At 38.6% G+C, this 19458-nt stretch overlaps 2 protein-coding genes across 3 annotated transcripts in view; one reads left to right on the forward strand and one right to left on the reverse strand.

The window, feature by feature from the left end:
* Positions 1 to 2800, reverse strand: part of LOC135209176 (uncharacterized) — a 94264-nt gene extending 91464 nt beyond the window's left edge. The window contains 1 exon segment of the mRNA XM_064241854.1: positions 2 to 2800. Within this exon segment, the coding sequence (XP_064097924.1) occupies positions 2 to 2620 (2619 nt within the window). The 5' untranslated portion in view covers positions 2621 to 2800.
* Positions 2801 to 13088: 10288 nt separating this feature from the next.
* LOC135209177 (trafficking protein particle complex subunit 8-like) overlaps positions 13089 to 19458 on the forward strand; it is a gene marked incomplete in the record, with an annotated part of 65442 nt that continues 59072 nt past the window's right edge. For both annotated transcript variants that reach the window (XM_064241855.1, XM_064241857.1), the window contains 1 exon segment: positions 13089 to 13443. In XM_064241855.1, the coding sequence (XP_064097925.1) occupies positions 13287 to 13443 (157 nt within the window).

Raw genomic sequence — 19458 nt, forward strand, 5'->3', positions numbered from 1 at the left:
TATCTTCTGGGATAAATTTTGCATTTGCAGTTACTGGACAAAGGTTTTCTGTACCTTCTAAAAGACTTGACACATCAAACTCTTCCTCTGCCATACCACTTGTATTAATCTTTGAGCTGTCACCTTCTTGTGTCACTTGACTATTACAGCTATCAAAGTTTTCACTCATGACTGACTGAATAAAAGATTTATCACCACATTTACTGATAACATTATCATTGTTATCACTTAACACCTCAAAACTTCCTGTGGTCAGTGATTCACTCACCACAGATATTTCATCAATGCTATTCCTTTTATCATTATCAACATCTAATGGTGAATTATCTACATTGATAATACTAAACAAACTGGATGGTTCATCACTTCCTTTTGGTCTTGCTATAACTGATGATAATGGCCTGCCAAGTCGATCCTCCATATTGCTACAAAGTTCATACATTGCAGTGTCATCATCAAATTCCCCCTTGTCAGAAACCCTTCCTGCAGCAGCATCACTGGCACACAGCCCCATGGATTTCTTATCTAATTCAGTTCTGACGGATGTTCCCAGATCAAGAACTAATTCATTAAATCTTTCGTCATTAATTTCTTCGTCATTGACATTTTTTACTAAATCATCCCAATCTTCGGTACATTCCTCAGTATCCATATTTGCTTCTTCTATTAACAATCTTATTTTCTCTTCATCCTGTTGGTCACCATTCACATGAGTATCTGTCATATTTTCTGTTGCTGCATTAAGAACTGGGTTATCTACATCACTTTGTCCCTCAATGGGTAAATCACCAAACATCTTACAAATGTCACCACTATTATTCCTAACCATTTTATGCTGGCACTCTCTCGCTCTGTGATCCGAACTAGTTTCTTTCTCAGAAACAACCAGTGTTTCATCGCATATTTTTGAAATTTTATTGGCCATTTCACCAAAACTGCTATCCATACCTTCACAACTTTCAATTACCACATCTGCATCATCCACATCTGACTCACCATTTCCATACTTTTGCAACTCAGAGAGAGCATGCTCAGAAATTCCATTGTGCGCTGTTCCATCTCTTCTTATATTTTCTACTCCCAACTGATCAGAATGTTGACTATTATCACCACCTTTATTTTTAAAGGTGATTCTTTGGCTGCCGCTTCTCTGTAGTTCAATGTCTAAGTTAACATTATCAGGCAAGGTTTTAGGCCAATCAGTCTTTTTCTGAGGACTCATTTCCTTTATCCTGTGTGAATTATCATCCCGCAGATCATTATTCACAGTGGTTCCATTTAGAGATGCAATTATATCCTCTATTTCTACATTTTTTTCATATCTTTCCAGCATTTCTCTTATTTTCTCTTTTGGAACACCATGGTTATTTTTTCGGGCAAGTTCTTTCACAACAAACTTCCATGGGGTGTCTGGTTCAAGGATGTCAATTTCATATCCATGTTGCAATGCTAATTGTACATAAGGTTTCATTTCCCAACCTTGTAAATTGGTATTGTCAATTACAATAGGCGACTTCATTTCCCTCAGCATCTTTCGAGCCCGATTTTTATTCCAACTGTGTGCTTCAGATATCTTGCTGGGTTCATATACATATCTTCCCTTTTTATCAATAAAATAGTCATCTGTTGAAAGAACTACGCCTGAACAGCCTTTAATTTCTCTGGCCAAAGATGACTTACCACTCCCAGGAAGACCTCTCATTAACACTACAATTTTCACACCTTCCTGTATTTTGCCAACGATTTCATCCTTTTTACTTCTTTTGGCGTTGATTCTGTGCACAAGCGACCCAACAAAAGGCTGCGAGCAGCTTGTCGACAACGGCAAGTTGCTACTGTTTGGATGTAGGACATTAGGTACAAACTCGGGTGCTAACACCCAACTGGCAGTCTCAGGGGGCACACTGTTAGCACTGTCAGGCTGAGGAGCTGACGGTTTAAACGGCGAATTGGGCAAGGAGAAGTCACTCTCCCTATCTGACAGACTCTCCGACCCTGAAAAACCCAACAGTTTGGCAACCTCGGCCTCATCATCTCTGCTGCCATGTATGGACTCTTGTGTAGTAAGTGGCCCGGGTATCCAACGAGTATCACTCGATACATAGGAACCTTGCGCCATGGCGAATGGTGTTAATGCGCTGTTTCGACTAAAACTCGCCCTCTGAGATGGACAACTGACACGGCTGGCCCTACCTGAACACGAGTCAGACGGCAGCCCTTCGGACCCAGTGGGAGACTCCACCGTCGACTGAGAAGCCACCAGAGTATCCTCCTCCTCCTCCTCCTCCTCCCCTGCGGAATGAGAACCGTCGTTGTCCCTGTGACGGAGGTCCTCATCGGGAGGAGGAGGACTCCTCGACCGAAACCTTTCATGTCCACCAGGAGTTGGTGAATCAGGCAACAACGAGTTCCCGCCACGGATGACGGCATCAGCTGTCACGGCACATTTGATATGGGGCGGTAGCGTGTCCGGGTCGATCATGCTCAATATCATATCGTTCGCACTGCTCGAGTTCCAGTCGCAGTTCTGGAGTACCATTTTGATCACTTCGTGCTCGACCACACTCCCGAAGATTTCCTCGAACTTCGTCAGAAGTTCGCCGTGGTCTGTCGTTGCCATTCCGGATGATCGCTGACGTTAATATTGCACTGGACAACACCATAAGTATGCAGGCCTTTCCCTCTAGTAATGGACACCCTCGGCCTTTCGGATTACTCGCAGACATTCATTTCCGAGTCACTTTTGTTGAGGAATTGCTCTTTCCGCGTTCTTATCACATGACGACAATAAATGATGAAATCAGTGAAAGGAAAACAAATAGAACTTACAAGGAGTTGGAATCTAAAGGGGGTCGAATACTGTCATTCCACCTTTGTTCTTATACTTTTGCCGATAAACAAGGAAGCATCGTGGCCGATGACACATTTCACGGAAAACTGTCTTCTCTGCGGTTGAGAGTTTCGCAGTCATACCTGCATTATCTTATCATACGTCATACAAACTGCGTTACAGCACTTGATACCGTTAACGCTTACGTGTAAAGAGCTTATATAAATGTTTATATGTTCGTACAAAACCTGTGTAAGCAACATACGTTTGTCGTCATTGACTCATTTAATTAATTTCACACATCTTAGTAATCACACGCATAACATAATTAACTCCGTCACTGTGATGTCGCATGAGTTAGATTATTCTCACAGTGCGTCACGTCACATTTATAGGCACATGGATTAAAGACCTTCTTGCGATGCATTTAAGAAATGCTTGACGTTAAACATATAAGAAATTGGAGGCCTTTGAAAGAAGCCGCTTACCGCATATTTCAAGACGTGTTTAAGGTCTTTGAAATGACAGATGAATTTAGATACTAGATTTTATCAACATCGTTTCCTCCGGGTCACTTTTGGTAGGCTATAACTAACAAGGATCAGGAATAAAGTATGCTACCGTTGCTACGCAGGATTTTTCTTTTTTAAATTGTGTGTAGCTATCTTCGCCTGTAATTTTGTATTTAAAAAACTTATCTTCCCTTTGTTCACAACTCAGGGGTGATTCACTCTCTAGCGGGCCGTTGTACGTTTTCAAAATAAGTTGCTTCTTATATTCTATAATTGTCTTGTAGTGATTTCTCGTCAGTATCGTTGCACCTGAAGAATGGGAAAGTCATTAGGTCCATTTTTATTTGTTAAATCTGTGTGTATAGGCTATATACGCATACAGCCGTACGTTCACATAAAAATGAGTTCGTAATCCTGTCGAGTCGTCGACCACTCCTTTCCTTTTCTTTGGATATGATTAATTCCATCTCACTTAAGACCATTCATTATCTTTTATTTTAAGTATCCTTAATCTTCTCAAGTACAAAGCATTCTAACGAAATTTTATTGTTTAGCAAATAGACCTACAAAATTAAAGCTTATCAATTATAATCAACTAAATGTTTGATCATATATCTGATATAATTTCATGAGTACCAAGATCTGAGACCGATTTGAGGCTATATGCAGATAACACGAGATTTCATTTACATAGGCTAGTTAGGTAAGAAAATAATAAATTAGAGATAGATATCTGAAATCAATCAGATTCGTCATTGAATGATATGAATACAGCTTACCGTTCATTGCAATTTTTTTAATGGAGTCACGTAGTACAAGGAAGGAAGAAATAAATAAATCTATGTCGTTTGGACAAAACCTTAAACTAAAATTAATTTACTCCTGGTTGTGTGTTTCTCTAAGTTCCTGCAAACTATTTAGGTAAAATCTGAAGAAGAAAGAAAATACATTTTTTGAAAATCCAGTTTTCAGGATTACACACACACACACACACACACACACACACATATCTATATATATATATATATATATATATATATATATATATATATATATATATATATATATATATATATATATAGATATATGTGTGTGTGTGTAAAATTATTTGCAGAATCAGCTCAACTCTATAGAAGTAATGTGTTGGCGTGTTGTTACTGATTTTAATAAAAGGCAAATTAAAAACCGTTTATGTGAACTGTCTGAGTATTATTTATGGAATGACGTAGAATGAAAGAGGGAAATATGGTGTCGAAAAGGTTAAAGAAAAAAGGAAAGTTATCAAATGGAAACGTAATTTTGGGTTACACGTGATTGAGTCAAGTAGAGCAACTGGGACATGTCAGACTTGTCAGTATGGTACTTGAAAAGAAATTTGGAAACAAAGGTTTTAATATCCATTAAGCTTGAGAATTCGTATGAAACGCAACTGAAGATTACAATATACACCACAGGTGTTGATATGTTGCTCGTGAGACCTCTGTATATTATGAAAGAGTTTGGGTAGAGCTATTTTGAAACCTCGGTGCAGTTTCCTTGTAAATGTGAACCGTGCCATATGTTGTGCAGTGCAGTTTAAGAACAAATGATGGTACACAGCCAAAAATACGATTAGGAACGTTGTCCAAACTGATATATGAAAAGGGTCAAAGAATGACAGTCCTTCAGAGGAGCCAAATTAAAGAAATGAGTTGCGGCTGATTCAGCTCTTTCTCAGATGCCTCTCCGGAATCATGAACAACGTATAGGCCTACACAAAACTCGAGAAGTCTCGCACAGGGTTAGATTAGCTGCTTGGAGAGGTATGAATAGTATGCATAATGGCTACAGAAGCGCCTCAGTGTCGTGGTCGGTATGGTGTTGGCGCACCACCTCGGTGGCCGCGCGTTCGATTCTCGGGCATTACAACTGTGATCCACAGTTGTTTATACCAGTTTGTCAAGGACCACTGCATAATTAAGGTATAAAATTTGACCGAGGATTTCTATTGCAGAATTTAAGATAGAGTGCAAGCATAGTCTTATCTTCTCATATCAGTTATGAACTCGAACAGAAGGCTTTTTTTATCTGGATGACGCCATCTAATCAATGCGTAGAAATATAGAAATTTAATAGCCAAACTTATCTGTTTTGCTCTTGACAGCGAAGTTAAGATAAGATTATGTTAGATCGACTAGATTTCATTATTTATTTTTGTTCTTGTATCAGCTCTTCAGTACTACTTGGTTTTGTGCATTTTTTCCTCTATTATGTGCCATATGACACGAACCATTTTCTTACATTTTAGTATAACATTTTAGTATTTACCTCCTTGTGTGCCATGTCACACATTCCAGTACTTGTCTGTGCAGTATTTCAATACTTTGTTTTTCTCTTTATATAGCCTACCAGATTCAGAGTCCAATTTTATCCCTGTAGTGAGTCAGTATACAGACGAAAAACTGCGTAAGTGGAGGGATTTTACAGAGGCCCTTTGAGTCAATCAGTGTTGGGGGTGACATGTTGACAAAAACTATGCTGGCAATAAATGGAATCAAACTGCAGACACTTCAATCATATCTTTACATTTAAAAGCAGTAGGCCTTCAGACCGTCTTAGGTTACTCTACGAGTAAGGCAATCTACATTTAGATTTGATGTCTTTCAGCCCAGGACTAGGCTGTCTTCCCGTTGCTGGCAGCTCATGTATTTAATGTATTAATACACAGTTCCTTTATCCAAGCCCGTGGACAGTAGGTGTCGCCCTACTTTGGTGTGTTACCACATCAGCCTACTCGATACAAAACAGAAAAAAAACAGACAGAGATAACTGGAAACAAGAAAAACTGAACAAAAGATGAAATGACTGGATACAAGCAGAAACAATTGGGTACAAGTAAACAATAGGATACAAGAAGAAATACAAAGAGAAATGGCTACAACCAAGTAAGAAATAATTTAGGACATTATCACACAAGACACCTGACATCTTTTTCCATTTTCTCCATCCAGTCTGCACTCTCTGTGTTATTTCTGCATCCAAAATTCACATCACTATATCTACTATTGAACCAAGAAACCTGAATTTTCCTACTCTGTTCAATGTTGTCCCTTTCATGATATTCTCGGGGTCTTGATTTCATTTCGCCTTAGGTATTCAGTCTTCGTTCTTCTGTTTGTTTGTATGTTGTTTTTACGTTGCATGGAACCAGTGGTTATTCAGCAACGGGACCAACGGCTTTACGTGACTTCCGAACCACGTCGAGAGTGAACTTCTATCACCAGAAATACACATCTCTCACACCTCAATGGAATGGCCGAGAATCGAACTCGCGGCCACCGAGGTGGCAGGTCAAGACCATACCGATCACGCCACTGAGGCGCTCTTCGTTCTTCTGATCTTGAATCATCTGCCATCCAGTGAATTCCCCCATTGCTCTAGTTTTGACTAAACTATACCCATCTGCTGATGCTGCGTATCACGATATTATCAGCCAACAGCATGTATACCAGGGGATTGACCTCTTATTCCTTGAGATAACGCATCCATAATCAGGTCAAACAGGTAATATAGACTTTAAGAAGATGCCTAATGTTAAAGCAACTCTTACTGGTATCAGGTATAGACTTCAAGCAGATGTCTACTGCAAAACCAACTCTTACTGGTACTATCCATTCAGTTAACTCAACCTGCTTCTAAATAACTGTAACATATCTCTGTAAATCTCAGCTGTTCACGTGATTTTTTTTTTTCACCAATTGAAAAATAAGAAGTCGATAACCTGTAGTGTGAAAGTATGCTAGAAGAAGAAGAAGAAGAAGAAGAAGAAGAAGAAGAAGAAGAAGAGACCTCTGTAAATTTACAAGAGATGATCGAAATGAACTACAACAAATTTTAATTGCATTTTCCTGTACACACACATTATATATATTATATACATACATACATACACGCACACACACACACACATACACACACCACACACACACACACACACACACACATATATATATATATATATATATAATATATATATATATATATATATATATATGTGTGTGTGTGTGTGTGTGTGTGTGTGTGTGTTTTATAAGGTCAGCATTTACTGTGAAAACTTTTCCTGCACACAAATACATCCACATATATATATTAATATATCTATATATATATATATATATATATATATATAGATATATATATAAATATATATATAATGTCTATATATAGTATACATATAGTATATATATATTGCTCGATATATATATTTATATTTTCTTTCGTCTTTTCATTAAAAAAAAATTTTTGGGAAAAATTGTGGTAAATTTCATGATATTAAATTGTATATGCTTCCGTGTTTTTTTAAAATGTACTGTTTTCTGGAGGAATAACTTGTTTACTGCGCGTGTCCCCCAAGGTGTGGCTACCCTCAGGTGTTTCCTCCTTTCTGTAGAGGAAAATCGCCCTTATTGCTAATTTTGTAGTGTCAGTTTGGATATTAAGCCTTCTTTTAACTATGTTGTCCTCTGTAAAATCAGTTTGCCTCAGTAAAGGGTGCGAACAGGACCGAAAGTACTTGGCTATCTCGTTTTTTTCATTTTTTCCTAGGTGGCAAAAAACCTTTATTTATATATATATATATATATATATATATATATATATATATATATGAATAACTTGATCACGAAGTATATAAAACGTGATGCTATGTATAAATAAATGTTTTTGCCACGAAGGAAAAAATGAAAAAGCGAGATGGCCAAGTACTTTTGGTCCTGTTCAGACCCTTTACTAAGGCAAACTGACTTTACAGAGGAAAACATAGTCATGAGGCCGATTTCACTCTACAGAAACGAGGAAACGCCTGAGGGTAGCCACACCTTGGAGGATACACGGAGTAAACAGGTTATTCTTCCAGAAAACAGTACATTTTGAAAAAACAAGGAAGCATATACAATTTAATATCATGAAATCTACACAAATTTTCCCCCAAAAATTATTATTAATGAAAAGACGAAAGAAAATATAAATATATAATCAAGCAAGAGAAAGAGGGAGAGAAAATATCGAACCAGAGAGAGAGAGAGAGAGAGAGAGAGAGAGAGAGAGAGAAATAATAACTATATAAATGTGGGACTAATTTATTAGTAGTTCATTTATTTTAAGGTCCTTCATAAACATCTTACAAATATATAGGTCCAAATGGCACATTCCCAGACTAAGATTTAGGTTGTTTTTATTAGTGATTTGTATAATTGCCGATTCCAGTAAATTTCTTGAAACATAATCATTAGATCTAGTAATTACCGAGGTATCACCACAATTAATACAATGAGATTTTTCTCTCAGATGGATAAACAGTGCATTTGAAGTCTGGGCTGTTCTGACTGAATACATATGCTGCTTAATACGTACACATAAATTTTTACTTGACTGACCAACGTAAAGCGACGGGCAATCCTTACAAGGAATTTTGCAAATGATGTTGTTATTTGTTACGGGACTATTCTTAATTAGCATATCTTTAATGATATTGTTATAAGAGAACACTACATTAACATTAAACGATTTAAATATTGACTTTATGGTTTCAAATCGGCAATTATACAAATCACTAATAAAAACAACCTAAATCTTAGTCTGGGAATGTACCATTTGGACCCATATATTTGTAAGATATTTATGAAGGACCTTAAAATAAATGAACTACTAATAAATTAGTCCCACATTTATATAGTTATTATTTCTCTCTCTCTCTCTCTCTCTCTCTCTCTCTCTGGTTCGATATTTTCTCTCCCTCTTTCTCTTGCTTGATTATATATTTATATTTTCTTTCGTCTTTTCATTAATAATAATTTTTGGGGGAAAATTTGTGTAAATTTCATGATATTAAATTGTATATGCTTCCTTGTTTTTTCAAAATGTACTGTTTTCTGGAAGAATAACTTGTTTACTGCGTGTATCCTCCAAGGTGTGGCTACCCTCAGGCGTTTCCTCGTTTCTGTAGAGTGAAATCGCCCTTATTGCTAATCTTGTAGTGTCAGTTTGGATATTAAGCCTTCTTTTGACTATGTTTTCCTCTGTAAAAATCAGTTTGCCTTAGTAAAGGGTCTGAACAGGACCGAAAGTACTCGGCTATCTCGCTTTTTCATTTTTTTCTTCGTGGCAAAAACCTTTATTTATACATAGCATCACGTTTTATATATTTCGTGATCAAGTTATTCATCATGAGGGCCACGTTGACTTTTACTTTCCTGTTCCCACTGCTGAGCTGCTTCGTTACCTCTTTCTCCAAATCCTTACAGGCGGCGCACTCTACCAGAATTCACCTGAAATTCCTGAAAAAATCCCTGGCGGAACAAGTGTTACCCAAATCATTGCTACTATACCGCATAAGAAGATACGATCAACATCCCTTTAACAAATTTTCTTGAATGATATTAAAACGTCACATTGCTGCCGCGAAAATGGAGGAAAAGGAGAAATTTAAAGAACTGGAAAAAGCCCGACGTAACTTCAACTACTCGATTCCCGCTGATTGGAAACACGCATTAAGGCAAGAAATATATGGAAAACTTCATAGAACTACAGACACTTTGATTAGAAAACTGGACAGAAAATTAAACAACCTTATCAACGACAGTGATTGGACCAATAATGCTAGAAGTGATTGTGTGGTGAATTTATCGAGCAAACAAATAAGTGATAATGCAGTGCGTGCATTAGGCTTTGGGTTGTCTTTCTTCATTTGTAACAAACCCTCAGCTTTATCAATAGCGACATCTCTATATAAGTTTGAAAAATACTGTGACCTACCACAAAATCATTTAGACATTATCAAAAGCATGAGATATAGTGCTACACATGCTTATCATGAAAATAACTTCCCTGCTCGCTACAGAAAAAGTTGAAAAGAATTGAAGAATGATAATAGCTTACACATTACCAAGGCTGATAAATCCAATAGCTTAGTGGTTCTTGACAAAACTGACTACATATCACGCATGCATACTTTACTAGAAGATGAAATAACTTACAAAAAACTCGCAAAAAATCCGTTGGACCAAGTAATAAAAAATTTAGTATCAATATCAAACAAATTCTTAAAGATAAAAAAGAACTTTTGTGTAAGTTAACTGTAAAGTGTCCCTCATTACCTTATTTATATGGCCTAGTCAAAACTCATAAGGAAAACAAACCTATGCGCCCAATTATTAGTACTGTAGGATCAATTGCATATAAACTATCTAAATCTCTTACTAAATTGTTATCCCCGCTACTAGGAACTGTATCTAATTCACACATCCGGAGTTCTCTTGATCTTGTGGAAAAATTAAATAACATTGTACTAAACACTAGCGATATATTTGTCAGTTTTGATGTATGTTCTTTGTTTACAAAAGTCCCTATTGACTCTGTGCTAGAATATATAAGTAATGAACTTGTACTGCATGAATTGCTTATGTCCGTTAGTCACATAATTTCCTTGATTAAGTTATGTATTTGTGATTGCAGATTTATTTTTAATAGAGAATATTACCAACAAATATTTGGTATGGCCATGGGTAACCCATTATCACCTCTCCTTTCAAACTTATATATGGAATTTTTTGAGAGACAACACCTTCCGAATATCACACTTGTCCCCTTAAAATGGTACCGATATGTCGATGATATCTTAGTAGTCTTACCTGTTGGTATCGATGTAAATGATTTACTGTCTAAATTGATTAATTTAGTGCCATCCATAAAATTCACTGTTGAAATTGAAAATAACAATGTCATCCCTTTCCTAGATGTATTAATATATAGAGAATCTTTCCAATGCAAATTCGGTATTTATATAGAAAACCCACAAATAATTTAACATATGTACATTTTTATTCTGGCCACCATCTTAATATTAAAATTTAAATTTTTTCATCTATGTTCCTACGGGCTTTGCGTATCACGAGTCCACAATATCTTGACCAAGAAATAGAATACATAAAAAAGATAGGAAAAGATCTCTGCTACCCACCTCATTTAATTGATTTATGTTATCAAAAAGCTCACAAAAAGTTTTATAGTGTTGCTATTAATGAAAAAGAAATGCCTAAAAATGTACTTAGCTTACCTTACTTTCGTGGATTTGAAACCATAAAATCAATATTTAAATCGTTTAATGTTAATGTAGTGTTCTCTTATAACAATACCAATAAAGATATGCTAATTAAGAATAGTCCCGTAACAAATAACAACATCATTTACAAAATTCCTTGTAAGGATTGCCCATCGTTTTTCGTTGGTCAGTCAAGTAAAAATTTATGTGTACGTATTAAGCAGCATATGTATTCAGTCAGAACAGCCCAGACTTCAAATGCACTGTTTATCCATCTGAGTCAAAAATCTCATTGTATTAATTGGGGTGATACCTCGTTAATTGCTAGATCTAATGATTATGTTTCAAGAAATTTACTGGAATCGGCAATTATACAAATCACTAATAAAAACAACCTAAATCTTAGTCTGGGAATGTACCATTTGGACCCATATCTTTGTAAGATGTTTATGAAGGACCTTAAAATAAATGAACTACTAATAAATTAGTCCCACATGTATATAGATATTTCTTTCTCTCTGTCTGTCTGTCTCTCTCTCTCTGGTTCGATATTCTCTCTCCCTTTTTCTTGCTCGATATATATATTTATATTTTCTTTCGTCTTTTCATTAATAATAATAATTTTGGGGGGAAAATTTGTGTAAATTTCATGATATTAAATTGTATATGCTTCCTTGTTTTTTTTCAAAATGTACTGTTTTCTGGAAGAATAACTTGTTTACTGCGTGTATCCTCCAAGGTGTGGCTACCCTCAGGCGTTTCCTCGTTTCTGTAGAGTGAAATCGCATTTATTGCTAATCTTGTAGTGTCAGTTTGGATATTAATCCTTCTTTTGACCATGTTTTCCTCTGTAAAATCAGTTTGCCTTAGTAAAGGGTCTGAATAGGACCGAAAGTACTCGGCTATCTCGCTTTTTCATTTTTTCCTTCGTGGAAAAACCTATATAATATATATATATATATATATGTGTGTGTGTGTGTGTGTGTATGTGTGTACAGAATACGTTCCAGCGTATATTCTAACCTTTCTTGACTTCAATCTGATTATATCATAGACGCTTAAAAGACCCCCTGAAAATGTAAGCATATTGTTTATTGCTGACATGGTGAAATGCGTAATACCCGTCACTGTTATGCGCGATTGAATCGACCAGTGAGGTTCAAGAAAACTTATAGTAACGAGAAATATATATGGAATAATTAATTATGGATTCTCCTCCTCACAGACATTTCGATACTGATCTCGACAAAAATCGTGTCCCATGAAACTATTATCTTTTTCAGAAAATAGGAGAATTTCCCGTTTTATTTTGCATTTACTCTTCAAGCGCTCTTTCCATCCCTTTCAGAAAGACTACACACTCATAAATAGAGCAACAATAACACTATGATTCAGAAACTATGAAATATGAACTTTAGCTGGTAAACAAAATGAGTCCTGCCAGACGCACAAAATTAAATGATGCCCACGATAGGAAACCAGTAGGGAAAGAAAGATGAACAAATAAAATAACGAAAACTCTGAGGGGGAAGTATGTATGCGGCGAAATAGGAGAAAAGCGCTGGCACTCGTCCAAAAATAGCCCGAATGACGTCACAGAGAAACGGTCCGAAAGGGAATAAACAACGTGCGTTCCGACTGTCACTTGTCTCCTCCTGGCGACAATAGACGATTTGACAGCTGCGAAATCATCTGTTTACAAGGGGCGAGGACTACTACGACCACTAGGTATACCCTGGCCACCACAAGAGACTTCATCTCTCGTCCTTTTTATGACACTCTGTGACGGGGCGACTGATACCGTAATTAAACCCGGGTCCCGTCGAGTGACAGATGTGAGGTGGAGACATCTCGGGGCACCGTCAGGATGGCGCAGTGTAAATTAACGCCGCCGGAATACATCCAGAATGCCTTCGCTCCCCAAGTGGCCGTTCTCTGCAGTGAGGATGCAGATAATTTGTGCCTCAAGAACAATTTGCGCTTCGTCGAGTTGATCCAGCCCTTCTGTCGCCTCAATGTCGAGAGTGAGTGTCGGTTGTGATCACCTTGGGTGCTGTCCCCTAAAACCTGGCTCAGGGTGTCTTTGGCCCCCTTACTCGTAGACCCCCCCAAGTAATCTGTGACCCCTTACTACTACTTACTAGGTACCTACGTATACGAGGTCCACAGTAAACGTTCTAGAAGGGATAGTATGACCTCATCAAACTTACTTTCAACCTAACCTTAGATTTCATGCTCTTAACTCGGGGGGGCTTTTCACCCCTTGACCCCCCATTAGGTACAAGAAGTAGCCTATAGGTACCTACCAGGACTTCCAAGTTTTCTGTAGAACGTAGGCGATTTCGGACGGGAAATGAACTAATCAGACTTTAACAATCTACCTTGGATACTGTCCCCTAACCTGACCAAGTGTAGGAGCTTTGCCCCCTAGACCCCCCCCCCCCCAAATTAGCTGCGACGCCTTACTACAGGATGCCAAGTAGGTATCTTAGCCTAGTAGTAGTAGGCAGGCAGTTTTTGAGAGAATGTGACCTTGGGTAAACAACTGCATGGACTGGCTCAACTCACCAATGGTCACGGCATGCCACCCTCCGAAAAAGTACTTAGGGTAAAAACCGCATGGTACAGGGGTGGACCATGTACGATCAATGTGTGCAACCCCAAAAAAAGTACATTATAACGCGTCCTGACACTCGGAGATGGGCATCAGACGTGACTATAGTTGTTGGTGAGACACGGAGCTAAAGACCTCTACTCCAGTGTCAGGATGCGTTATAGGGTAGAACACCAAGGCAGGCCAACCCTCATCACGGTGGACGGGTCTTATTCACTCGATATTTAATTGGTGAAACAAGAATACAATTGCAACTCTAAGCATACCATTTAAAAGACTGAAGTTTCGTCAACATAATGTGATATATGAAAGCCCCATACGAACTAAAATAAGCCTGTGACGCTCTTCGTAAAATATGTTTTCAAGGCAGTTTTGAAATCCAATATGGCGGCTACCGTGGGATGTACAGGTTCTGATCAGTGACGAAAATCATCTTTCCCAGCCTTCCCAGCAATCATTTAAACAATGTTAGTGTATGTATGTAACGGTTATTGATCTTACTCAAGATTGCAGTTGTAATCAGCATAATAAAACAATATTTGTTGCCTATATTACTGAAAGTATGAAACTTTTTATTCCCGGGGTCATGGTTTGAACTGAATTCATTCTTACCTTGTAATCGGTGGTTTTTATCCTTACTGCCATCACAACTGAAACTCCACAGTGCTTATTTGATTGTTATTATACACATTTTGGTCTCGGTTCACTCCACATTGCACTTTAAACAAGTTGCTGTTCCTGGTTCCTAAGCGCGCGCGCCACAAACACAGTTATGAACAGCAGACGACGAAACTGCAAAGTTTTATTCCCTAAATTGTTTACTTTACTCGTTATTTAGTTCAAATTTACTTTGTTATTTAAAATTTTAAATTTAATTCACGTATATTATCCCTTTTTTGCAACCAAATTACCCTGAAAAATTACAGATATTTCTAAAGTAGATACAATCAAATGTTTCTAACGTTTTCGTACTTCTGGCTGCCGAAAACCATAGAGGAACGACTACTGATAAGTGAATTATACATATACTACATATTTTTTTTTTTTGCTTTTTCGTTTTTGCTTGCACTTTTCATTGATTTCAGTCTATATTAGTATTTTGAATTTCTTTAATAACCGTATGCCAGAAATAAATGTAACCTTTAATGTTTGCATGCTAAGAATGGCAAAATCATCGTTGCCACATTAGTGGAGGCTTCACACATACGCCATTTCATTATTATAAACTATTTCCATGAATTCTAGTTGTCCTAGTAATGCAATAATGATAAAATTGCTTTAACCCCTTCGCCACTGGCCTGCTGCATTGCTGCTAATGCTTGCATACCGCATGAGACCCCCTGTCGACCGCGAGTATCAATCATTATTGGCGCCCTCTAAATTTTATGTTATTCATATTTTTCCTTTACATTCTTATGTGAAAACATTGTGTGTACGGATATCAATGAATATTTTTTACCCCATTGTCAAAATATTACAAAAAATATAGTAAGAATATCGGAAAAAATAGGAATATTTAGTGGAAAAAGTAATTGCAGAAGTAGGAACTGTTATAAAGTAGTAGAAATAGTAGTAAAGTAATAGAAATAAAGTAGCAGAAAAAGTAAAGTAGTAGTGGTAATAGCAGTACTAGTTTTCTTACTGAAACAGTTATTCCTAGGTTTCATACAGAAACAGCGTATACATCAGTGAATGTTTATGGCACTGGTAATAATAATAATAAATAATAATAATAATAATAATAATAATAATAATAATGATAATAAAAGCAACAGCATCTCGTGACCAATACGTATATACATATGGGGCAGTTTATTCACCCCCATTATCATCAGCAAGCTATAAAAAACACATCTCATCACGAGTAACAGGCCTCCATAGAAGTCCTTTCACCTTACGCTTTCCTGTTGAATGAAAGTACTACTCTACCCGAGCATTCATCCATTCACACAATTTGTCAATTACATCACCACAACAAAGGAAAAAAAAATGCAACATGTAAGCAGGAATCCTATTACCACCTTCCATGAATCGGGGGGGGCTGGGTCTGGGCGCAAGTCACATGATGGATCAGTTATGAACCGCCAGCCTTCATCGACAAGAGGTTCAATGTCTTCCAAACACTCTTTGTCACTGTCAACCTCTAAGAAATTATCACTATAATCATCATCTGATAGATTTGGCAGGTACTCAGACCCTGACTCTGAAACACTATCATCTGACATGATACTGAAAAAAAAAAACATAAAATAACTGCAATCAAAAGGGAAAAAGGTTTAGAATTCAAATCTACATGGTTTACGGCCAAAATCGTCATCATCCTTCCCAGATAATAGCCTGAGGCGCACTGGCATATGTTGGCCAGTACCCCTCCTAATATCCCATATGAAAATGACGTCACGACGTCCATCGGACGCTCATTGGTTAGAATGAATTGTGGGTGGAGCTTCAGCACCCCTCTCGTACACAATACTGTGTCTGGAAACCATCCAAGCTGAAGAAAACGCTTTGCTTTTCGAGGAGGGATGAAAGACGTACACGCGTACGTCCCGGTCTTTTATTACTGTACCATAAAAGACGTACATGTGTACGTCCCAGTGCTGAAGGGGTTAATATTTATGTATATATACTTCCAATACATAGGCTAATTTCACCAATTTCAACGTTTTGTGTGTAGTCTTATACCCAGTTTGGAGGGTGAACACATGCCGAATGGCAACAGAGAGAGAGAGAGAGAGAAAGGAAGGCGAAGAACGAAGGAAAGGGGTGGCGGTGGAGGGGGGGGGGGGGGGGGGAGAGGGTAGGTGGAGCTTTATAGGCGTGTTCATATCCATTTCTGCATAATGGAGTTTTTGTCTCTTGGTACAAGGACAAGTGTCGTTATTCTTTACGATTAGTGATTCACGATACCCTAATAGATTATGGCACTGGGTGTAATGCACTATAGCAAAATCTCGTTCTGATACGAGTGTTCGTTACAGAAATAGGTATTGGCCAAAAACGTGCTTGCAGTGTCTCTGAAACCCATAGTAGGTATGCTGCTAAGTTGTCAATCAAGTTTTTTGTAATCAAGTATTTTTATACATTCAACTTCCCTGCCAGATATATACTTAGCTATAGACTCCGTCGTCTCCGACAGAATTTCAAATTTCGCGGCACACGCTACCGGTAGGTCAGGTGATCTACCGCCCTGCCCTGGGTGGCAGGACTAGGAACCATTCCGTTTTCTAATCAGAATTCTTCTGTCGCCCGGACCATCAACATTGTTGTTTGGTTCTCTCGATTGGTTTTTCTTTTTTCAACGGCAATTGATCTTCTTGACCGACTTTTGGTGACGTATCTGGATTGTTGGATTGGCATACGCTTTTGTGGACTGTTTTGTGGACTTGATTTTGGATTTTTCTTTAAAAATGTCTGACACTGGAATGGTTGTGAGACGTTGTGTGAATGTAGGCTAGGCTGTAAGGTGAGGTTGCCGAAAGCTTCGGTAGACCCTCACACTGTATGCAAGGGTTGCAGGGAGTATGAATGTTCTTTCACTAATACTTGCAAGGAATGTGAGAATTTGAGTGAGAATGAATGGAAGAATCTAACTAATTATTTAAAAAAGTTAGAAAGAGAAAGAGTGAGGAAGGCTTCTTATAGAAGTTTAAGTAGTTCAAGATCAAATGAACTAATTCCTAGCTTGGGATCTTCCCCAAGGGTAAGTATTGCTACTTCTCCTTCCATTGCAGCCCCTTCTCCTATTGCAGAACCTGTAGATTCAGCGAAAGAACTTGCGGATCTAAAAGCAGCCTTCAAGTTGATGGAAAACAAAATGGCTGCCCTGCAAGGTAAGGCTAGTGATTTTCATACAATCCACTTACCTGTCAGATATATACATAGCTAAGACTCCGTCGTCCCCGACAGAAATTCAAATTTCGCGCCACTCGCTACAGGTAGGTCAGGTGATCTACCTGCCTGCCCTGGGCGGCAGGACTAGGAACCATCCCCGTTTTCTATCATATTTTCTCTGTCGCCGGTGGTATCAACATTGTTGCTATTACCTCCTGACTTAGATTCATATTTCATCCTTTGATCATCGTTTCTCGGCTTTTTGGTGACGTATCTGGATCGTGTTTTGGCATTCGCTACTGTGGACTGTTTTTGGAATAACTCTTTTGGATTTTTCATCGTATGTCTGATTCAAATGTGAGTGAGAATGTGTGTGAATGTAGGCTGCAGGGTGAGGATACCGAAAGCTTCGGTTGATCCTCACACTGTATGCCGTAAATGTAGGGGGTTTCAGTGTTCTGCTAATAATACTTGTAAGGAATGCGAGGGATTAAATGCAGAAGAGTGGAAGACTTTGACTTCTTATTTGAAGAAGTTAGAGAGGGATAGGGTTAGACGTCTGAAAGGTGTGAGTTCAAGGCCTATTGAGCCTTTCACGGATAATTCTAATCCTACTGATGTAGATTCTCCCTATGTATCTCATTCTCAGAGTGCTCTTTCGGATTCGGCCTCGGAAATCGCCAATCTGAAAGCTACAATTAGAGACATGAAGTCCAAGATGGCTGACTTCCAAGGTAAGGCTAGTGAAAGTGAGCATTACAGTGAAGTGAGTTCTCCCAGTGTTGTGGAGGGGGCGTTTGATCGTCCCTGCGACGCTCCCAGGCCTAGACCTCTTCCAAGCTCCCATGCCCAGAGGAGAAGGAAAGTCGAAAGCCTTAAGGAGGTCGTGGGAATCCCCAACGGTCAGACGTCCCTTCAGCTAGCTCTGCTTCGTGGCAGGCGGCTCAAGGGCGCTATAGAAAAAGCGTCCTTCGTGAGTGTTTCTCGTCCTCTCCCTCTCCCTCACCTAAACGAGGGTGGAAGGAGTCGAACTTGTCGAGACCGCTGAAGCGTCATATGAAAGAACCTGAAATAGATTCTAGCCCAGAGCGCTTCTCAGATGACGCTCCTTCTTCTATTAAGAAAGCGAAGGTGGCGTCAGCGTCACCTGACGAGTACGCAGAAGTACCCTTTCCTTCTTCTCCCCCGAGTGATGACGAAAGGCGTCATGCAGTGGACGTGGGAGAAGCGTCAAGGAGGATTATTATGGCAGTTCAAGAGCAACTGTCCTCTCTAGTGGGAGTTTTAGCGCCTCGTCGGAAGGACGTGACGCTTCCAATTAAGAAGTCTCGTCCTCTCTCACCTGCTCAACGAGAAGCGTCATACAGACGTGAAGCTGCTAAACGTCTTACAGAAGCTTCGAGTTCGAGAACGAGAACGGTGGCTTACGAAAGTTTCGTAACGCCAGAGAGACGTAAGACGTCTTTTAGACATGAAGCGTCATTGAAATCGGATCATAGACGTGACGCTCCGACCAATATTGTGACGCCAAGTAGGACGCCTTTGGAGAGCGGAGCGTCTTCCAGGCGCGAAGCGTCATCAAGACGTCAGC

Source organism: Macrobrachium nipponense, chromosome 37 (genome assembly GCF_015104395.2).
Source record: "Macrobrachium nipponense isolate FS-2020 chromosome 37, ASM1510439v2, whole genome shotgun sequence".
Taxonomy (NCBI): Eukaryota; Metazoa; Arthropoda; class Malacostraca; order Decapoda; family Palaemonidae; genus Macrobrachium; species Macrobrachium nipponense.